General features: G+C 45.1%; 1 protein-coding gene across 5 annotated transcripts in view; it reads right to left on the reverse strand.

Annotated features, from left to right (window-relative positions):
* The window catches only part of JAK1 (Janus kinase 1), a 436,233-nt gene that overhangs the window by 269,389 nt on the left and 142,774 nt on the right, over nt 1–24,070 (reverse strand). For 4 of the 5 annotated variants that reach the window (XM_086953620.1, XM_086953634.1, XM_086953640.1 and 1 more), the window contains exons 2-3: nt 5,684–5,882; nt 5,172–5,295 (exon numbers count right to left, since the gene is read on the reverse strand). In XM_086953620.1, coding sequence (XP_086809746.1) covers nt 5,172–5,295; nt 5,684–5,882 — 323 coding nt within the window. Of the gene's footprint in view, nt 1–5,171; nt 5,296–5,683; nt 5,883–13,983; nt 14,095–24,070 lie in introns of those variants that run through there. The other variant, XM_086953627.1, reaches the window with a different exon arrangement.

Here is a 24,070-nt window from a genome sequence, read left to right on the forward strand (position 1 = left end):
GAACGTGGGCGGTATGCTGCTGTTTCGGGGAGGTGGGAGGGTAAGCAGGTCGTGTTTGTTGTTGTCTATATCCCCCCGGGACTGCAGGCTACCACTTATGCTGATTTAGGCAGGACTCTCCTTGGGCTGCCAGACGGCTTGCTGGTCCTGGGCGGGGACTTCAATTCTGTCATGTCCGGCGACTGCGACAGGCTACCCCCTAGAGTATTGCCACAGTCCCAGATGTGGCTCAGTGAAATGGCTGACACTTTTGGTTTGGTTGATGTCTGGCGCTCACTACATCCCGCAATCCACCAATACACTTTTCACTCTGGTGCGCACGGCAGCCTCTCCCGCATTGACTATTTTCTTATGTTAGCCTCCACCTTGTCCACTATCCGTGAGATTCGACATCGCCCCCGGGGTATCTCGGACCACTCCCCGCTGCTAATTACGATTTCTGTGGGCGGTCTTCCTGGTAACAGAGTTCCCCCGATTCCTCCTTGGCACTTTCGAAACCCCCGGCTCCGCTCAGACTTGCTTAAGGCAATAGATTGCTATTTTTCTGAGAATATGGGCTCTGTCACTTCCCCCACTGTTCTCTGGGAGGCCTTTAAGACGGTTATTCGGGGTTCCGCCCTGTCACTCATTGCCACTGAGCGTAGGGTCAAGAGGGAGGCTGTTGTGGCTCTTGAAACTGAAATCACTGCGCTTGAGAGCGAGCTGGGTGGGAATGACACGCCTGCACTGTTGCATGAATTGGAATTGAAGCAAGCAGACTATAAAGCCTGTGTCACGGATGCTGCTAAATTGATGCGGTCTAATCAACTTGGTCGACTGTATGATGTGGGTGACAAAGCTAGCAAGCTTCTTGCGTGGTTGGATAAGACTGAGCGTGCGAGTCGTGTTGTTCCCTCCATTGTTCGTGATTCTGGTGTGACTGTCTCTGATCCGGGTGAGATTGTTGAGTGCTTTGTTGACCACTTCCGTACGGTTTATACGCCTGTTAGTGACCGAGATGAGGCCGACTCCAGGCTACTCTTACGTGACATTGCTCTGCCTACTGTGTCTGATGCGGACTGCCTTGCTCTAGAGGCCCCCTTTACTGTCGATGAGATTGCCCTTGCAATCCGTTCCCTTCGCTCGGGTAAGGCAATGGGTCCTAATGGTCTCCCCATTGAACTCTACAAGCTTTGCCCCGACAAGATGGCCGCCCACCTGCGTCACATGTTCCTCGAGGCGGTTGAGGCTGGATGCCTCCCCCTTGAGCAGCGCCTCGCTACTATAGTGGTCATTTATAAGGATGGCAAACCTCGTGACCGGTGTGCCTCGTACCGCCCCATTTCCCTCCTTAATGCGGAACCCAAAATCCTCGCCAAGGTGCTGGCCAATCGGATGCTTGCTGTGATTTGTGACCTGATCCACCCGGATCAATCCGGCTTCATCCCCCACAGAAACACTGCTCTTAATTTGCGTAGGCTCCATAGTGTCCTCGCGAGAGCTTCTATTCTCGCCGAGCCAGCAGTAGTCGCTTCCCTTGATGCCACGATGGCATTTGACACTATTGAATGGCCCTACCTATGGGCAGCCCTCGCTAAATTTGGCTTTGGCCCCAATTTTAATCGCTTGGGTCAAGCTTCTCTACGAGCAGCCGCTAGCCCAGGTTGCGGTTAATGGTCGGTGCTCGGACCCCTTCCCCTTGGGCCGTGGCACACGTCAAGGCTGTCCTCTTTCTCCGCTTTTGTTCGCTTTGGCACTCGAACCTCTGGCCGCGTGGCTCCGGTGGGAACCCTCGATCAAAGGGATCCGATGGTCCCCTGACCTTGAGGATCGTGTCTCCTTGTACGCGGACGACATCCTCCTCTATCTCACTTCCCCACAGAAGTCGCTCAATGTTCTCTTCGACGTCCTCACGTCCTTCGGTAAAAACTCGGGACTTGTCATTAACTGGACCAAGTCCTGTGTCTACGCCATAGCTGGTACTCTGCCGCCTCTCCCCCGCAGATTTCCCATCCTGGTAGCGACGGACGGTTTTAAGTATCTTGGGATCCATGTATCCATGATTTCTTCGGTCCGCTATGAGCGTAACTTGTATGCCCCACTCCGCAGACTAAAGCAGGATGTTCGGCGTTGGCGCGATCTGCCTTTATCTCCATTGGGCCGGGCGGCGCTCTTTAAAATGATGTCGCTCCCTCGATTCCTCTACGCCCTGCAAAATTTCTTCGACCCTGTTCCGGCTCGTTACTTCCATGAAGTCGAGAGTTTACAGCGGCAACTTATCTGGGACGGCCGTGCCCGCATTGCCTTGTCCAAGCTAACGCTCTCCTGGTACGACGGAGGTATTGCGCTGCCGGACATTAGACGATACTACTGGGCCTCACACCTGAGTGCCATCAACCATGCGACGTACGCTCCGGAGCCCGCTCCTGCCTTTGCTTTGGATAAATTGCTGTTGCCCGGTGGCAACTTTAATAGGGCGCTGTACTCTAAGGCCCCCTTCCGACTTCTTACGGGCCCAACGAAATGTGCGGTGCGGGCATGGCGAGACGCTACGGTGGCCACGGGCTGGGGCGGTAGACTGACACGTATGACGCCACTGTATGATTCGGAACGTCTGGGCAACCTGTGGAAGACGAAAGGATTTGAGAAATGGGACATGATTGGGATTAGCACTGTGGGGGACCTGTGGACACGTGGCGCGGTTAAGTCCTTTGAATCGCTGAAGCTAGAATACCGGCTCGATGATAGGGAGCACTTCCGGTACATGCAGGTGAGGCATGCCTTGTCTTCTGTCTTCCCCCCCGGTACGGACATTCCGCAGTCCTCCCCTTTGGAGGATCGGGTTCTAGATGGCCACGTCCCAGACAGTACCATCTCCTTAATCTACAAGAAGCTCATTAATAATAGAACTGACCAGCTCGAGAAGCTCCGGGCTGCCTGGACGGCCGACGGACTTGAATTGGACGACGAGGACTGGCAGTCTGCCGTGTCCTCCCCTAAGGAGGTGGCTATTCCTGCACGACTTCGCTTTGTCCAATTGAAAATCCTCCTTCGCGTGTATCTTACTGGAATGCGTCTGGTGCGAATGGGTCTGGTTTCGGATGGTCGATGCAAGCGTGGGTGTGGGATGGATGGTACCTTTCTCCACGTTCTCTGGGAATGTCCGGTGATTGTAGCGTACTGGTCCAGGGTGCATGATGTGATGAGCCGTGTCACGGGGGTCCCATTGATTCCAGAGGCGCGTCGTTGTCTCTTGAATGTATGGGAACCGTCTGACTGCACTGCTGCCCAGACACTTTGGGTCACCCTTGGCAATATGATCGCGAAGAGGGATATTGCGCAGCTTTGGGGCTCCCCTAGACCGCCAGTGTTAAGTGCCTGGAAGGAGAACATGGACTGGTCCATGTTCCGAGAGAAGACGGTATATGAGGCCCGGGGGCGTCCGGGGAAGTGGTCCAGAGTTTGGGCTCCCTGGAATGCTTATCGTGGAGATATCTGTTCTCCCCCACTTGACTACGAGGTCCCTCTTCCCTCCTCTCCGTGATTTACGTTCCTTTCCTATTCTCACCACATGCCTCTCTTGCGCGCGCCACCCCCCCCTCGCCATCGTCGTTTCTCCTACATTCATTCCCCCCCCCCCCCACCTCCAGCAACCCATGCCACTATGATACCATGTGTTTGTTTGTTAGTGTTCACTTCGACAAAAACATAAAATTAAACCTTTCTTATCCTATTTGTCTGATGTTACGCTCTTGCCGATAATGTTGATTTTAGAGATTGCTCCAGCAACGTGCTGCCTCATATTGCACTTCTCGCTCAGCCTGTTTTTTTGTCATAGCGGCCGGCCCTGCGGGGTTGTAGGCAGACGCTGTGTACTGTGCATTTGTAAATAAAGGTTTAAAAAAAAAAAAAAATGTTTCACAAAACTGCAAATAGGACTAAAGATAGGAGGATGTGGTGCCAGTGTGAGAATTTCAAACTATAGAAATTAATCGTATCAACTTTAAGAGCTCAATATTCTGAAACTGTGTAAACCCTAAAAGGATTAAAGTATCACTATAAAAATAAATCGTTAAAAAAACCTATTCTGAGTCTATCTGTATTATTCACTGGTTTTTTTCCTTATATAAAAAGAATTCAAAGGGGATTTAGTCGCTGCAGATATTTTTCTTCTAAAAATGGGATGTTAACTGGAATGTTATACAGAAAATAAGTGTTGGTTGTTGGTAGTCCCGATTTGTCAGCAAAAATGAAATTAAAAATGAGGAAAATAGCACTCAATTTAAGCAGGAACAGTTTTGCACGGTGCGCGGATGTAGCCATCTGGGCTCATGATTGGCTAGACGCCATTCTATGTTGAAATCCTGCTAGCTTGTACTGGAACGTTCCAGGCTCACGGTAAATTGAGCACGCGCCCCAGGCATTGTACCATGGTTCTGTCTTCTCTGCAATAGACCCGCCTGCACTTCTACTTTCTCACATGCAGTTTGCTTATAATAGAGACCGACATTTCGAAATGTTAACCTTACTAACATGTTAAAACTGACAGATTCTATATTGGTTACAGTTTAATCCTAACATTTTCCGGGTCAGTATGGCGGAGTTCAAGAGATAAAAGAGGCGAACATATTTCAATGTAACAAACATATGTCTCGCTATAATGCAAACTAAGATTGATGTATGGTTCGAAACACCCTTGTGTTCTTAATTTGATGAAATGGCAAACACATTTTTTTTAACTATCTACAAAATATCTGCCTTTTTTTATTTTCCTGAGGCTGGGCCAATATTTTAGTGGCAATATACCACATTTTTAGCATAATGTAACGAGAATGACAGAGGTAAAGCAAAGATATATTTTGTGTAAAAAGGCATGTGATTCCTACTTAATAGTTTTTCCTGGCATTAGGACATGGGGAGGGCAAAGCAGTGTCTTGATTTATCCATGAAGATGAGCTATTTTGTGGCTCGGATCCAACCACTGAGCGGAAGGCAGTTCACTTATTATGAAGCTGCATCGGATAATTGAAGAAGATGTATTGTAATATTTTACTGTAACACACTTGTAAATTTCTTGGCTTTTTTTTATCGAATTTCAGTTTTCCCCGAAATTGTTTCTCCTTCTAGACACAATACGACTATTTTTATGGACCATTTGTTCTGCATACTGGGCTTGGGGCCTCTGCACATACCTCATGCGATAATGCAGCCTGAGGGAAGTGTAGTCATCTAATTTGAACACGTGGTTGGGCGCATACCATAACTTGTCCGTTTCATCATACAGGCCAAACAGGTTATGACACAACGGAGATATACCTAGGAAAAGAGAAATAACCGCCTGAATCAAAAACAAAGACACTCACAAGAAACTGAACAGTCACAAGAAGTCATGGCAGGACACAACAATTTCTTATCGTATTACTTTTAATGCAGGCGTGAAGCTTTGTAATTCAGAGTATAGAAAAGTTTTCAATAACATAACTCGTGGATGGAGACACCATTTCATTTATTCTTTGCTGGTCTTGGTATGCATGTGTGCATATGTTTTTTCCTGAATGCGCACGCCCACAATGGACCCGCAGAGCTACTATTTTTCAGGTTGATGAGAAATCCTACAAATCAATGGAACAATGAACCAACACATGCAGCAAACAGAAGAATAAAGTTCCAAATTCTCTGAAAAGCGAGTTGCGCCTGTACTCACTGCACTCGGAGGCTGCCTCCACACACAGCTCTTCTGCTGTGTACTTCCCGGCACTGTACGTCAATGGCGATCTCTCGGCGACATAAAACACTATTTCCAGCCCTTTGTCCGGAGCCGTCAAAAGCAATTCATGCTTCTTGGAGCTTCTCATTTTCGCACAAAAAGCCATTGCCTTGCAGTCTTCATATGCATTTATATCCTGTTAAAAAAAGCAAAAAAAGCTGTAGTGAAGCACTCCACAAGATGAGGTTGTAGAATATATATATTTATTCCATAAGATAAGAATGACAAACAGGTGAGAGCCAGGGAAGCGATGTCTTCCTCTCAACAGCCCAGCATACCAACAGATGTTCCACATGGAACTCTTAACACATTACACTCTATATTCTAACCTCGTGACATTAAAGGAACATACAACATAACAAAAGCCTATAAACTTAAAGATCAATGTTATCAAACAGTGATTTATTACGTAGTTCGAGAATACAACGAAGAGATAGGAATTCCAAATATTTACTGGAAATGTGGAAGGACTGAGATTAAACATGTTAGATGTGGTTAACAAGATTTCTTCAAATAGGATTCCACTGTGCATGGTTTTGCTCCCAGTTGTGTGAGCGCTCTACAACGTGTACAAGTAAAATGAAAGCCATTATTTATTTTGAGGAGCCCAACAAAGCAATTATACCAAGCATTGGCAAGGCCTCTGTGAGATCTACTGGTTTAGTCCATTTTAGTTGTGTTGTACAGCACTGTGTTTGCATAGTACGTTTAAAAATGTATTATAAACTGCTATGAAACAGCCATTATTGTTTTGCTATTTATTAAGGAGTAACCGATGCAGTATTTAAAACCTGAAGAGTTCAGTAGACTAGAGTGGCATGGACTGGAGCAGTGCAGTGGCATAGAGTTCAGCAACATAGAGTAGACTGGTGCAGCGTAGAGCGGCGCAGAGTGGCATAGACTGGAGTAGTGCAGTGGCATAGAGCACAGCAACATAGAGTAGACTGTTGCAGAGTAGAGCGATGCAGAGTGGCATAGACTGCATGCCGTAGAGTGGAGTGGTGCAGAGTACAGTGTCGTTGAGAGCAGTGACGTAGATTGCACTGATGCAGAGTAGAGCAGTGAAAAGTGCAGTCGTATAGAGTAGAGTGGTGCAGAGTGGATTATAGTGGTGTAGAGTGCATTGGCATAGAACATGGTGGCATAAAGTGTATTGGCATACAGTGCAGTGGTGTAGAGTAGATTGTTGCAGACTAGTGTAAAGCTCAACAAAGTAGAGTGCTGTGGTGTAGACTGGTTGGTGCACTTTGAAGTGAATTTTATGTGATTGATAAAAAAGATCTAAAAAATATTAATACATTCATATATTTTTGATATGTAGTTGAAAGTGTGCTGAATTTAGCTTTTGTCAATCATGATAAATATACACATTTGATGCGTATTGTATGGCTAAAAAAATAAGGTTCTAAAACTTTCTTCAGTGCTTCCCAAGAGAACCAACTGTAGCTTTATATATTTATACCCAGGTTCCGAGGGAAACAGGGCGACCCCCATTAACTCTAGTAGAGTGTAATTTAGTAGCATGGGATTATCTGGTGTTTTGTGGAATTGTGTGGTGTGGCATGGAATTCTGTTGCACTGAGTAGATTGATATTTTTTGGTGCGGAGTGGAACTATGTGGAGTAGAGTAGATTTATGTGTAGCGGAAAGAAGTTATGTGGCATTGAGTAGAATTATGTGACATGGAATTACGTGTCATGCAGTAACATTATGTGGCGTGGAATTGTGTGTAGAGGCATAGAACTGTCAGACATAAAATTGCTTGGCATGTAGCAAAATTGTGTGGGGATGGAGTTGAATTTTGTAGCATAGAGTGGAATCGTGTGGCGTGGAGTGGAATTATATGGCGTAGAGTGAAATCATGTGGCATGTAATAGAATTAGGTTGCATGTAAATGTGTGGCATGGAGTGGAATTGTGTGCTGTGGAACTGTGTTGTGTTGAATTGTGTTGCGTTGATTGGAATAGAATTGAGTGGCTTTTTTTAATGGAATTATGTGAGGTGAAATGTTGTTGCATGGAGTGGAGTAGAACTATGTGGAGTGGAATGATGTGACTTGAAGGGAAAATATGTGGCGTGGAATGGAATTAGGTGCAGTGTACTGGAAGTGTGTGGCGTGGCATGCAATTGTGAGATGTGGAATTCTGCAGGGTTGAGGGAAGTGGAACTATGTGGTATGCAGCAGAATTATGTGGTGTGGAATGAAATCATGTGTCATGGAGTGGAATTGTGTGGCACGAGTTAAACTGGGTGGCACTGAGTGGAATTGTGTGTTGCGGAGTGGAATTGTGTGGTGCAGATTGGAATTATGTGGAGTTTATTTCAGTGGAATGGAATTATGTGCCACTAGTCTACAAGAATTATGTGGCATGGAATTACATGTCATGAAGTGGAATATGTGGTATGGGGTGGGATTACTTAACATGGAATTGTGTGGAGTGCTGTGGAATTGTATGGTGTGGCATTGTGTGGCATGAAATGGAATTGTGAGGTGTGGAATTGCATGGAGTACAATTGTGTGATATGGAGTGCCCTTAAGTGGAGTGGAATTTAATGACATGGTGTGAAATGATGTGTTGTTGTGTGAAATTATGTGGCATTGCGTGGAATGGAACTATGTGACATTGCATATAATTATGTGGCATGGAATTGTGTGGCATGGCGTAGAATTGGGTTTGGTGGAATTATGTAGTGAGGATTGAGTGGAATTATGAGCCATGGAGTTAAGTGGAATTTTGTGGAGAGGTACTAGTTTAGCTTTATGTGGAATATGTAGGATTGCGGTATGAAGCACTAAATAGAAATTAGAATTAATTACTGTCCCTTAATATCAAGTACAAAATTAAATTTAGACTCTTTGTGGGTTACTAAAAGTATCAAGATATTTTTATTTAATACGAGGTGGCTAAGTGGTGGGAACTGTATCCCGCATTATATGTTGTTATTAGTCTAAGAAGTCTACTTAAAATCTATCTGTCTTTTTATTTCTCCTATTTTTGGTTGCAAAACGGGACACTAGGAAAAACAGATATGCGCCCAGGATCACACAGGGTGGTCTAGTATGAAATGCCTGAAAATTAGCTCCCAAATATTCAGAACTGAACTAATTGAGCCCATATGAACATCCATTTTCATAATCACAAACAAGCTGTGCACAAATCGACCAGGCATACACAGGAATTGGAAGTCCAATTACAAAGCAGGGTAAGAGCCAATGAAATGTGTCTGCGGTGAATTGGCACCAGATGAAAGTTCGAACAGATTCGCATACAGTGAAACTGAATTGCCTGAACTGAAAACACCATTGCGACTGTAGGGAGGGTGAAAGGGCTTCCATCACAAATGCAATGAACACTTGAATTATCAAGTCGCTGCTGATTACACGCCCAGGTACACTGGCGTTTTGTGCATGTAATTGGCAGGGAGGGGTGGAGCTGTAGGTTGAAGTAGAGGCTTGAGTGACACCATTTCTTTTGGGTACCTTGAGCACACTTCATTGCAAAGCGTTCACACCTATTTTGCATGTGTTGTGGGTGTTCAGGCTGGAGTCTGCACTGCTGTGCGGGTAATCACTAATCAAAGGGTGTGTATGGTAAGCAGACTGGCGTTCCTGGTCCACAAGTAATCGAACTTTAAGGACTACACAGCTCAAAAGGAAGTAAGCTGCAAAGATAGTCATCCCTGTAAAAACAAACTCCACAGTCGAGTGCTCCTGCTGTAAGATATGTGACTTCTCTTGGCGTCTTTGCTACCTTAATTTGTATTTTTTGTTTGTTGAATATCTTTAAACGTGTCCGTTTGGCTGATAAATTTTATTTTTATTATTTTCTGTGTATAGTACCTTCTTCCCCACAGACAGAAAAGTTCATAAAGACATTTTAACAAAAACCGGTTGGGAAGCAGAAAAGTGTAAAGACATGAAAGGAAACGCTAACAAAATACCTTCAGAAAAATAGGACTAAAATCAAATGAAAATAAAAATGTTTCACAAAACTGTAAATAGGAATTCAAATAAAAGGATGTGCGGCCAGTGTGAGAATTTCAAACTACAGAAATGAATAATAGCAACTGTAAGAGCTCGGTATTTTGAGACTGTGTAACTCCTTAAAAGGATTACATTTACATCTCAAAATAAATGGTTAAAGTACTATTCTGATAGTAGGGTCTATTTGTACCATTCCGTGTTTATCCTTCTGTAAGGCACTATAGAAAAATTAATTAATTTATCAAGGGAGGTCGGCCGTCAACAGAACATTTTAATTATGCGGTCAGAGTTCATGTCTTGCTGATAATTAACACAGTGTCGTAATCGCAAACTGTGAAAATAATAGCTACAATTTACTGAAAGTTTGAAATTACTTTAGTGCTGATTCAGTAATGTCAAAAGCAATCTGACCCTTTCCCTTTGTCGAAAGTACACACATTTAAAACAAATTTCTTACAAAAAACCCGAGAAGAGCTGTAAAACAGCCCATCAACTAGCAGAGGGCTATGCTGCCTTTGTTTAGAGCAGTGGTCGAAGTGGGGAAAAAAAAGTAGGGGAACTGTGGGTGGAGAATCAGGGGGCGGGAATAACCGAAGATAGAATCAGTGGGCGGAGTCAGGGGTGTGGCTAGAAATAGCAAAACATACCAATTTTTAGTACGTTTAGCATTTTACTGACCCGTTACAGCTTATAACGTTATTTAATTAAAAGAATGGATATGTTTATTTGAGGTTTAATTCAGGAAAAAGCAAACACTCATAGGGAATACAGGTTTATGTAAAGCTCCTGCCCCATCACCTCTCCTGCCCGTCACCTCTCCTGCCCGTCACCTCTCCTGCCCCGTCACCTCTCCTGCCCCATCACCTCTCTTGCCCCATCATCTCACCTACCCGTCACATCACCTGCCTGTCATGTCACCTGCCTGTCATGTCACCTGCCCGTCACTTCTTTTGCCCGGTCACCTCTCCTGCCCTGTTGCCTCTCCTGCCCTGTCGCCTCTCCTGCCCCATCACTGCTCCTGCCCCATCACTGCTCCTGCCCTGTTCACTGCTTCTGCCCCGTTTACTGCTCCTGCCCCTTCACTGCTCCTGCCCCCTTCACTGCTCCTGCCCCCTTCACTGCTCCTGCCCCCCTTCACTGCTCCTGCCGCCCCCTTCACTGCTCCTGCCCCCTTCACTGCTCCTGCCCCCTTCACTGCTCCTGCCCCCTTCACTGCTCCTGCGCCCTTCACTGCTCCTGCCCCCTTCACTGCTCCTGCCCCGTTCACTGCTCCTGCGCCCTTCACCGCTCCTGCCCCCTTCACTGCTCCTGCCCCCTTCACTGCTCCTGCCCCCTTCACTGCTCCTGTCCTTTCACCGCTCCTGTCCTTTCACCACTCACACCCGGTTACTGCTTTAGCTCATGGCCCGTCACCTTCTCTGCCCCGTCACCTCTCCTGCCCCGTCACCTCTCCTGCCCAGTCACCTCTCCTGCACCATCACTTCTCCTGCCCGTCACCTCTCCTGCCCTAGTACCTCTCCTTTCGCCTCTTCTGTCCGGTCACTGCTCCTGCCCAGCGCACTTCACTCTGTGTACAACATTGACAAAGGTGTCAAGCAGTGCTGGCTGGTAAAGTTTGAAAGTGGTGGGGGTGTAAAATGAAGACACCAATTATCAATTAGTGAGCAAACATAAGTAGGCATAAGCTAAAGAGGAAGGGAGGCATGGTATATTGTTGACTGGACAGGATAAGCCTGGTACCAATAGTGTAGCGTAAAATGAACAGTGTTATTAAACAAAAGAGAAAAAGTTAAAAAAGCTTGGTGCTGGGTACTTTTATGATACGTCTTATGGGTTTACCAGGACAATACTCTTGACAGGTCAAAACGTGTCATTGCTAGCTCTTTCAAATTATTCACAAAGAAACATTATTTTGCACTTCATGTGTTTAATGCAGTTCTCGCTCTTTTGCTCTGCAAAGCGATGAGAAGAAAGACTTTCAAATCACGTCATTTGAAAACACGCACACAGGCATTTAACATTTCAGCCAGGGCAATGCCATATACTTTAAACTCACCAGGGCCTGCATATGTTGACTTTCAGCCAAGCACAAAAAGACAGTAAAAAGGTTTGCATGGCGTTCTGCAGTCATACAGACAATTCCAACCCTTCTCTTATAATGGTGTACAGATTCCTCGCTGCACTCCTGGCTCTTCTAATGCACCTCCGCAGGTTGCTAAAGGAAACAGCAGGCTGCGCGCACCACGCGGTGGCACTTCACCAGTGCATCTGTTTCTAAGTTTTGAAACCCATTTCACTGGTGAAATTAAATCCTGACTAGAATAAATGTTAGTGTACAGCAGCACCATGAAGTGAGAGAAGGAAAACAGACATAGTGGCTGATATGTAGTCACTATGGTAACACGTAATTAAATTCGCACATGTGAGCCCCCTACTAAAAGTATGTGCCAGGAGTTGCTGATACAATTGTGCCACAGCATCCTGTCTGCAAGATATCGACGGAGCTCACTTGGGGAGGCTGATCGGTGCTGAGGAAGTTGTTCTGCAATCACCTTCGGATAAAGTCCGCGCTACATAAAAATGCATTAAATTAAAAAAAAGATCGTAAAGATAACAAGCCACGCATTCACACTTATCTGTAGAACATTAACAGCGCCAGGGGCTAGATTCCGGGGTTGAGTTTGCCGCCTCCATCCACTAACCACACACACACTCACAAATCGTCACAAGATAGCCACTGGTGTCAAGTTCCCCACAGTACCCTGCTTGGGGAAAGCTCATCTCTAATCATCACCTCTAATCTCAGGGCCACTTGATATGCTAAAGGCAGAGGGCGGCGCATTGTCATTCGAAAGAGGTAATCAGCTTCAATCGGAATGACAATGGGCCTCCTCGGTCTGTGTGAGCTCAGGGAGGGGCTGCTGCAGCCTCTGGAGTTCACAGAGAAGTGCAAGCAGCCCCTGGAAGCGAATGAAAAAAGTTTTAAAGTTGGACTATTCTTGCCGTCCCGGGACTCTTTTTTGAAAGCAAGAAGTAGGGGATCGGACTGAACAATTTTTTAGAAGTAGGGGCACGCCGTGCCCACCGATCCCCCCCCCCCACTTCTACCACTGGTTTAGAGAGATACAATCGATCTCTTCCCCTGCAGCCAAGGAAAGCTCATTTTCAACAACACATTCTTCAACGCAGACTCCACAAGCATAGTGCGCTCGCTGTAACACAAGCCGTCCTAGTGACCGAGGCGCCCATGCTGCGTTCCTTTCTCGTAGTTGAGGAGCAGTAGGAATCGCTAAGAAGGTAAACAAATAGAATGCAAGACGTTTTCATGCTTTAGTAACGATACAAAAGCCTGCATGAAGGAAGGTGGCCAAGCTGCATGTACAAACGTATGTAGAAACAAAAGGTAACCAGATAAACAAGCAGAGGCAGAGCATACAGGCCTCGATTCCGAATCGCTTCTGGCCAGAAGGTAGCACGCATGCGCACAGGGACCGTTTAAGGACGTTCGGGCCCTGGGACAAAGTATTTTGGGTGTCCCGTCATTCTCACTTTGCCTGTGTCTCGCTCTTGCACTTCTCTCTCTGGTGGTGTCTGCACCCTCCCCTTGATGTCCGAAGGTTGATCCTAAAACCTTTCAAGTTGTCCCAGTACCTCCCACTAAACTCTATGAAGAGATCGGTTATATATTATATGTATGGGGATACATCTAGTTGTTGTTTGGCTTATCTAAATTTAGGAAGGAAGATAACAGGTACTTAAATGCCATAAATCTGCAAGAATGCCTTAACCTGATGCGCTGGTGGATGGTCAGTCCTTTTTGGAAGTTAAATCCCATTAAATGGAAATCCTTTTAACCAGTGGTTCGGATATCTGGAGCAAGTTAGCTGGGTTTCAGATTACAATTCCTGTACCAGAGCATGCTTAATCTGTGTGAAATCTGGGTATCCATCTAGAGGGCCATGTATTTTTAATAAAAGTGCTTAGCTCATATGCTACCTACAACATAAAAAATTTCCTTCTATTCATTGGTTCGAAATGGCATATCAATGTGGAACAGGCTTTAATTCAATCAAAGACCTACAGCAACTCAATTTAGCTAGACAACCCAGCCAAACTTTTACATCAAATTGTGCTCATGAGTGACCAGCACAGTAGATATCATATTACTCCCACAGTTAGGTCCCTGCATTGGCTACTACTTAAACACCGACTAGTATTCACGGCAATGGTGAAAGGGCTCAAAGCAGTATACCTCTGTTCTGGCGTCAGGACGGACTTTGGAGAACCCTGGTACGGGTTAAAAAGTTAGTGTCCGTTGCATTCTCAAGCCAGACCTAAACGTCCATGTAGGTTAATGACTGCTAACCTCTCATTTGTGCTGCTGCCAGAGAAAGACAAAGCAATAAATTATCTAGTTATCGAAGATATTTTTACAGCATTATAATGTTGTGTGTGCCCCTGAAAGTTGAAACTCAGCACCATGGATAAATAAAATGATCACATATGCAGTGGCTGGCAAGCAGTTTTTTGTGGCAGCATACCCCTTCTGCCCAATCAAAAAATGTACTCTTGACTGAAAATGTGGGTTGTGCAGAAGTCCCTGTCTAATGAGGCTCACATAATTGAGCTACCACACAATGCTTTAGTAACATTAAAAAAAAATCGCCCCTCATGTCCTTCAAAGGGTATATGGGTTGCGAAAGTTTGTTGTTCTAAAAAGAGGGTTAGGATTTTAAAGTTTGGGAACCACTGCCCTAGTCTATTAAATGGAAATGTTCACACTATCTGTACCTCACCACACCCTTATGCAAATAGCTGATAACAGCAATGAAGGTTGTGAGTGCGCAATGAACCCTCTCTTTGGCAACTTTTCATACCTTTTAATCCATTCGAGCTAAAAACATGTTTTTTCTTTAAATCTGAAAAATGTGAGAATTTGCAGAACTGAAAGACCTGTAGAATTAAACTTTACAATTCATGTAGATGAGTTTGGATTAAAAGTGGAGTGCCACAAACTCATATTTGCACAAAAAATAACGCAGCTGCATATTTTTGCTTTTTCCCCAGAGGCCCTGATCATGACTTGAGTTGATACTGTTGAGACAGTCAACATGAAACAAGATCTCCCAGGCAGACCGCATGAGTTGTTTGATTGACTAAACTGATATTTCATGCTCTTTGGCCCAACAATTTAAAGAAGTAATTAAATGTAAGGATAACACGGTAAAAGTAGGACAGTATGCCAAGCAATAAAAGTAAAACAAAAAAAAAATCAAACGCAAATGAAGAATTAAGAGGTGGATATAAACATTTATGTAGACTATGGATATTGGAAAGAGTGGCAAACCCCAAACGAGTATAAAAACAACCTTGCTGACGAATCAATCACTAGCACTTAACCACACCTTGGGTAACCAAGCAATATTGCTCACATACATTTCTGTAGACAGTAACTATTACCCAGAAGAAATTGGTACTCCAATCACCTACCTCAGAAGAATGACGGTATTCAAAATTGTACCCCAACTGATCACAGAAAAACGTCGACAACAAACACCTAATGTACTGAGCTATATTAAAGGAAATCTACATAAAAACGGGAAGTAAACTTCACAAAGATGCTTTCTGCATCACTGGTTCTTGAAACATAGCCACGCAAAATGGGGGAACTAGCTCTCTCCGAAGAAGTGCAGGCAAAAGCAGTGGAACGAAAACTGCGCATCTAGAAGGCGGAGGTCCTTATTGGCGAAGACAAGGTTAGAAGCAGCAGATACTTCATTGCTAGCCGTCCCCTGCCTGGAATCAAGTTTATTCCAGCGTTTTGTTAACATTCAGACAGGAGCTAGCACAATGCGTGGTAAATAGATGAATACGCTTCTGGTAAGTCTTGCGACCCCCACTGCCGACACTTCAAGTTATTGCACTTCTGCTCCAGTCTATAATTCATGCTTTCAATTACTGCAGCTATTCCAGGAATTTCAGACAGTAGGAAGCAGGCTTTCACTCATAATAAAAATACAATAATCAATGCCTGCTCAAAGAGGGATCTTTCAGAGATAACAACAAACTGTGTTCCTTTTAACGTTGAGCTCTTTGGACAATGTATTCTCCTCTCCACAAAAGATAGCTGCATCTCCCAAAAGCCATGCCGACAATGGTTTCCTAAATTATTTGTTTTACCTTTTTCACAACATATATTCCCTTGTAAAGGACGTGGGCTGGGGAATATGTTACCTTTGCATACCCGTGAGAGATAAAATACACTCATTTTTGTATCTTCCTTAGGAGATAAAACACATCATTACATTGCAAGAGATGACCTTTCCTAGACAGTGTCCTTCAAGGGGTCTGATTCTTTCTCGGGGATCAGAAATGTGGGAATGCAGCAGCCATCTTAAAAACAAATTGGTGCACACAAGGTTGGTTTTTGTTTAAAAATATTTAATCTCTTAATATCCATAATTATAGCTCTTTAAGCAAAAAAACGACAGTGACTTTTTATAATAAGATTGATATTGTTAGTCTGCATAATCTGTCACTAGCCGGGCATGAGTTTACACACATTCCTATAGCACAGCAGGAATATATGACGTTACATCGAATTCCGTTGCAACGCATGCCTTTACCACGCATGCGTTACAACGGAATTCGTTCACCACGCATAACATTTACCACAATTACTAGCGTGGTGACGTCATAGTCGTTAAGAGAAAGCGGAAGTTTATTTTCCGTTTTCTCTTAAACGACGCTGATACCCGACGTGACTCCAGGTGAGTTTCTTTTTGGGGGGGGAGACCCCCCCGAAGCCCCCCCCTTTTTTTTTTACCTTTACCACATATACCTTTACTACAAACCTCGTAGTACAGGTATGCGTGGTAAAGGCTTTCGTGTTAACCACGCATGCGTTGTACTGCATGCGTGGTTAACGATTTCGTTGTAAAGGCTTCGTTGTAATGGCCGTTTCCCGCACAGCAGCCCAGCTTAGCTTTGTGGAAGTTAGTGGTCAGTATAGGGCTGCCAGTCATATGATTTCGACAGGACAGTCCCGGTTTCTCTCCCCTTGTACCGCCCAATTTTAGTAAATTTATCACGTCTGGTTTTCTGAGAGGGCCGACTGAACACAGATGGAGGCCAAATGTTCGAGGCAGAATTAGTAAGCAGCACATAGCAGAAAGAAAAGCACTTAACATGGGTGATACTGCATGTAAACGTTGCATTTAATTCCACTTAGTGCCTCACTGTTTGTGTAATCTACGATGGTGAGCGCGGTCAAGTCATTTTGGGCTCGATTTAGATCTCATAGGATAAATGGGATTTATATTTCGGTGGAAGGATTCAGAAAAGGGGGTGGTGATGGACAGAGTATCTGAATTAAGCAGAACACTCGTACCCAGTCAACAGATCAGGGCTTGATCCATCACCGTTTTTTAGCTCACTGCACCATCCCAGCTCAGAACCTGGCTACATGCAAATTAGTCTGTTCCTGTCCCAGTGCATCATGGGAACAGGGCAGAACAAACTACCAAGCCAATTCTTTTACTGGAAAGGAAACAAGCTTCCGGGTACCGGTTTCTGGCATTACAGCCGTCTTCGGCCCGGCTTGCTTGAATCCTGATGGTGCAGTGAGCAAGGGACTCATGTCTGAGCATACCCTTCCACGCTTATGGTGGACAAAACGATTCAGAAAAGGGGGTGGTGATGGACAGAGTATCTGAATTAAGCAAACCATTTCGGTGGAAGGCACATCATCAATGTTGTGACGGAGTAACCCGTCCGCCAAGATCTAAATTAGGCCCTTCGTGTCTCCCGGTCCAGGCAAAATTGTAACCCTGTTTCTGGAATATCCTTTTTTAGTTCTTCTGAAGAAATCCTGGGTCACTACCCAGGAACACCCGTGCACAACCTGTTCACTCGAAAGAGTGTAATCAAGAGGTAATGAGTTCAGTATGTACCAGATCCAGTATGTTTCGCGTTGTGAGAGCAATTTAGCTGCATCGCGCTCTGGGCTGGGTTCAACCCGCTCAAGGACGCCAAATATTAGTTGCGCTATGTTATGCTTTCTAGTGTTCCAATGTTAAACATCCCGTCAACTGGTGGTTTGGTATCTTTCACAGCACTTTGTGTTTCCACAACTGCCTTACCATTTGTAGATTCTTCCTGACTGCATCTTGTTAACCTCATGTATAACGCTGCATTTTCATATAAACTAATGTTGTATAATTATGACTTGTACATCCCCTGATGAAGGGCGCTTTGGGAAGCCCGAAATGCATTGGGATTTTTAGAAAGAAAAATGATGCCATTTGTTTTGGATTTTGTGACACCTTAACAATTTCCACGAACTTGGAATAAAAAAAAGGATTCAATGAACCACTGAAGACATTTTCATCATTGTGTTAAAGGCAGTATGTTTTGTTTAAAATGGATTCATTTGTAAACATCGAAATCAAGCTTCAGCTTTGTACATACTGATAGAGTTTTGATGAAAGTCAATAAAATGTATGTGACTCAGAGGTTTCTATTTAAGTTTAGCTCCTGGTACTCTCAGAGTGCTTTGGGATAAGAAAGCGAACAATGCACCATGCCAAACACGCTAGCCTAACAAAGTAACAGTCCTTCACTTTACTGACAACATATCTTCACAAACCCATTCAGTTGTCGTCCTGCGATGGAAACTTTAGAACAGGGGTCTCCAACCTTTTCTGCAATGGGAGCTACTTATGTTCAATGAAAATCATGTTGAGCTAATAATATTATTAGTGTTGTAAGAGTGACCAAATCAGACAAGATATTAGTGGATTAATTCAACCAAATAAAGCTAATGTAGTAGGCTGGGGTCCACATAGGATAGCTACTCGTTGGAGAGGTCTGCTTTAGAACAACTGGAAAGCCATTATCAAGCTACAGAAAGCAATGCATTAATGCTATACTAACAGCTGTTTAACAAAAAAGTAGACACAAGAAAAAGTATAAAAATCAGACACAGACGAACCAGCCAAACAGGTCAATGGTGAGAACACTAATCAATATATGGTGAAATTCATTGACAAAGCATTAGACGAGAACCCATTTGCCCCTTATTCTCGGACTAAAAGAAGGTTCATATGAATGCATTCAATAGCAGCCAAATGGGAACATAAAATCACAAAGTTAATATTCAGCAAGCAGTGATTACATAAATAGATCTCAAACACATTTAATAGCTGGACAGAAGCTTGAGAACAAACTTCCAATGAGCATCTCATCCGTATTGTGTTTCAGTAACCCCAATGTGAAAGCCAGGAATGCTTTGAGGGCTTTTCAAGTCACCAAGACAATGACCTAGTGAAAAGCACCAGCATGAGAAATGAGTAACCATAAGGAAAACCAATTAAATATTTTAAACACAAAATGAATGACATAGCAAACACTGCTATAAATACACAGTGTTTAATGAATATCAAAACCTGTGCTTCAAACGTAGGCTTTAGAAGAAATCATTTTCTGTCAGCTGAATACTTCTTATCAAATGTAACAACAACAATGCGTACTTAAACCAGTCGAGGAGCCAGGCTATAAGAAAATTCTTCTTAGGTCTACCTTGACAGAGTAGCTGTTGTCAGAGTATTTAAGATCAATGGGAAAAATAGGTTCAAGAAGCACTACTTAGGCGGGGCCTACGGCTCCAAACATGATACCTTTAGTATTGCACCCGATTGGGCAGAAGTTGGGTTAATGTGCCTAAAAATTGTCTTTTCAAGCAATGCTTAACAATGAAATAACCTGCACCAGGTTTTATTGGCTAATGTGGATAATCCCCTTGTCTAAGATGGCCTCTGTCAGCGTGATAACAGCTAAAATGTTGTCATCATAATGTGGCTTGTGCTTGCTGTTGAATTTTTGCGGTCTTGCTACATATTGCTCCAGCTGTCAGGGGGAAGACAGCATGATACACCATACTCTACAGAGCTAATCCTTGCTCAAGAGTTGATGGCTTTTGTGTCACTATCGGTAAACTTACTTCTATTTGTTGCTTTCCTCCCTTTCTGTGTATGAACCATCCACAGGAACCTTTTTGTCTTGCTGTAGGTGGATGTATCACTCTTCCTGTTCCAAATGGAGCATTTCAAAAAGAGCCACATTTAACAGGTTTGTATGCGACGCATACAGGTTGTGTTCACTGATCTCACTGTGCATGCCCTCATGGCTGATACAATTTTTAGTACAGAGACACACCTACATCTTAAACAAGCATTTGCAATGCAATAGGTCTCGCATTTACGAGAGTTTGAGCTTTTGGTATTGTAAATGACAATGCCTTTTATTTATGTGTTGTTTTTAAAACAGATAAATAAAAGGCATTGTCATTTACAATGCCAATAGCTTAAACTGTTGCAAATGCTAGGCCTATTGCATTGCAAATGCCAGCACGTGCTATAAAAATAAATTAAAAGCATTAGGATAGGACGTGTACTGCCTGCAATAGCAGGCAGGACCAAGCTATTTAAGAAAATAGTGCTCAGAGGCTGTAATTAAAGCCTACTGAGCAACAACACACAAAGGGGTGTCGCCATGGGAGGTTATAAAATGAGACAAGGCAGTACTAAGGAAGGACTGCTAAGCCTTTTGACTAAGGAACAGACACAGTTTACAGTGGACAATGACACAAGGCAATGAAAAATATGGGTGGAGAGTGGGCGGAGCTTCAAGTCCCTACCTGAATACAGCATGCCTCGCAGAGCAGCGCATACGCTGCCCAGGCTCGACCTAAAAAATGAGGCTGGCTGATTCTTTGCATGCAAAACGTGCCTCATTTAGTATTCTTCATTTACTTTTCTTTATGAAAAATAAATTTAATAAAATTAGATTTGAAAAGACAAGCTGGTCTTGTTTATTCATGGTCTAGTTTCCATCAGTTGATCCAAAATCTATTTTACTCAGACTATTTTCCAAAGTTCCAGAGTCAGATTCTGCACCAGATGGAGTTTTACATGACAAACTTTGATTAAAAGTTAAGTCAGGCATCATTATTTTCTCTTGGTGTATTTCAGACAAATCTGAATAACATTTTTCAGTCACTTTCTGTATTTCTGAATTTAATGGAACAGTTAAAGCTGAATGCCTAATTTACTTTTGATCAAATACTGGAAGAACAGGTCCAATCGTTACAGGTACTGTTACTGCTTCCATGCTTTTAGTTACTGCTGTATTAATTCATTCGCAGAACGAATATACTCTGAGGTATTTGGTAATGCCTCACACCTTTCTGTTCTATTTCCATTTCTTGGAGTTTCATTTCTTTGAACTGGGGTTTTAGTATAATTTCTATTTTCTCCTGATATATTTGAATTACATCTTGTTTCTACTCTTTCAGGTGTTTCTCTATAATTCGGATTTGTTTCAGGGGATGCCTCATCAATAATTTCTCTTTGAGGGGCACTTGAAGAAGACCATGAACAAACTGGTTGATAAGGTGGCAGTTTTTCAGTATAAATTTCTTCTAATACCGCATCCTCCGAATCACTTTCTTCACTATTTCTATTTTTCTTTTGGGCACTCTTTTGTCCAGTTACCTCATCAATTAATCTCACTGGATACAAGCCATCACACATGTCTGCACTTCTTCATCGACGCATTCGGTCCTCATGTGTTTCTCTATTAAGACCTAATCTTGTTCCCTTAATACTCTTCTACTCTCTTGTTCTAATTCAAACATTTCATCTTCCCATTCAACTAAAGCTTCAAATTGAGTAGGTCTAGGCTTTGGTACAAGTTTCATAATTTTTTCTCTTAAGTTTTTCAAAACTGCTATATGAAATGATCCATCTTCTGGCCATGCTAATACACCATCATTTTCAGTATACTTCATCCAATTCTCAATCCAAAGACAAGTATGATAACCATATTCACCCAACATATAAGCTGCAGGTGTTTTGTACTTATGAAGTAATCTTCCACCTCGCGTTAAAATTTTCTTGTCAGGGGCGTGGCCAAGATGGCGACGGAGTAAGACGTGCCTGCGAGCTCCTCCGGCACCCCGAGCCTTTCATCGCCTCGTGTAGCTGACCTGGGGCGATCCTTGCTCCGGACTCGACCTTCATGGGGTTACTGAGGTGCCCTGAATGCTTTTGAGCCTTTTCCCGGCGAGCTACGACCAAGAACGGCGGACTTAGCTGAGGAATCGAGGAGGTGACGCACGTGCGCTGGTGCGGCCTACATTGCATCGCCTGGAGTGCATTGGCTTATAACCCGGGGGACCCTTGGTCACAGCAAGTTGCAGTGTGGAACGATCGCACTGCAGGACTCCCCGCTTGGGGCCATCACGAACTTACTCTGTGCCCTGGGGCTCACCTTGACTAACGTCGCCCGGACGGAGGTGGCGAGGTGGCGCCGACCTGTCTGGCGGCCGTTGGACAGCGCAGAGGCGCGGGAGGAGAAGAGGTGCTGATCCGTCCCTGCCCCTTATAACCCGGGGGCGGCTCGGCGGACACTGTGTATGCACGGCGATTGCTATCTTCCGATTGCCCCGGCCTCCCAGTGACGGTGGAGCGGAGACCCCGGGAGGTGTGAGGGAGCACGGCCTGATACCCCGGGGCGCTTCTGGTGATCGCGGAGTACGCAGGGGCTAGCCGAGGCTTCTCGTCATGACGACGAGAAACCGCATGAACAGGCCTGGGAAGGACGGCCCTGGGAAGGGTCCATCCGGATCGCCCCCTAGCTCCAGTAAATCCCCTGCGAAGGACGACGGGGATGGCCCAGTCACGAAGGCCTTCCTGATTGAACTTTTTGCGTCCATCAAAGACGACATCACGGAGCTGAAGTCACAGCTGGCCTCCGATCTACGCGAGGTCCGCCGAGATGTGGATGGCATCGGAGAACGGGTGGCGACCCTGGAGGAGCACGATCTAGGCCTCACTGGTGATGTTCACCAGTTACAGCAGGACATGCTCAGGCTTCGAGAGCAAAATTTAGACCTTCAGACCCACTGCGAGGATTTGGAAAACCGGTCCCGCCGCAATAACATTCGAATCCGAGCTGTACCCTGGGAAGGAGAAGGTGAAAACCTGCGGGAATACGTGGAGGCCCTGTTCCTGCAGGTTCTGGCAGAGGCGGACCTCTCGGAAATCCGCATGGACAGAGTGCATCGAGTTGGGCTGCCACGTGGCGCGCGCTCGCCACCGCCGGACATTTTAGTCTGTGTCCACGACTTTCAATTAAAAGAGAGGATCCTACGAAAAGCCAGGGATACCAATAACCTACAATTTCTGGGACACAGGCCCCAGCTCTTTCAAGACTTGGCGGCCTCCACATTGCAGAAGCGGCGGGACTTCCGCCCGGTCACGGCTTTCCTGCGGGACCAAGGGGTGTCCTACTCCTGGGGCCACCCCTTTCGGCTCATCTTTAGGTGGCAGAACAGCTTGGTGCAAGTGAGATCTCTGGCGGCTGCCAGGGAACTTCTGGGCATGGAGGAGGAGACCACGCCGGCTGGCGCCAGCGCCTCCCCGAGGAGAAGACGCCGTTCCCGCTCCCCGGCTTGGCAGAGAGTGGGCCGGCATGGTGTGGCGGAGGGCCCGACTCCCTCGGCGAGCCAAAGTGAGAGGGGAGAGGTTCTGGCTTCGGTGGCCTTGGTGACTGATTCGGGCCGGATGGATAGCTCTTCGGCAGCCTAGGCTCCCCAAACAGCGGCCCCTGGGGCCGGGGGGGCTCTACCACCTCAGGTACATTGAGGGACTGTGCTCCATTGGAGGGTTACCCCGACCCTGAACTCGAGGGGGGCATTACCCGGGTCTTCTACCCCCGACCCTTATGGTCATGTCCAGCTTTCTTTGTTCTCTTTCTGGTTCTGGAACAGTTTTCTCTGTATGTTGTTTTTGGGCTCCGTTGGTCTGGGGGAGGGTTGCTTTGGAACGGGCTCAGTGGTGGTGGCAGTGGTTCTGGTATGATTGCGGGTGCGGTCAGTTTGTCTATGGAGCTTCGAGGGGCACTATGTGGAGCGGGATGGGGGAGGGTGACGTCTAAAGGATGCCTGTTACGATAGGTTCATGGAATGGTAAAGGCCTTAATTCCCCTCAAAAGCGTCAGAAGGTGTGGAAGTACATTATAGATCATCATCTGGAGGTGGTGGGACTACAGGAAACTCATTTGGCCCGTAGGGACGAAACCAGGCTTAAGAATAGGAAATACCCACTGATTTACAAATCCTCTGCCACTACTAAGCACCGGGGGGTAGCACTCCTGTTCCGTTCTACCCTTCAATTTCAACCCATGGGGGTGAGAAGCGACAAGGAGGGCAGATGGCTGATGGTGAAGGGGATGCTCCTTGGCAAGCTTTGCACGTGGGTGGTTCTCTATGCGCCGAA

Source organism: Lissotriton vulgaris, chromosome 1_1 (genome assembly GCF_964263255.1).
Source record: "Lissotriton vulgaris chromosome 1_1, aLisVul1.2, whole genome shotgun sequence".
Classification (NCBI taxonomy): Eukaryota; Metazoa; Chordata; class Amphibia; order Caudata; family Salamandridae; genus Lissotriton; species Lissotriton vulgaris.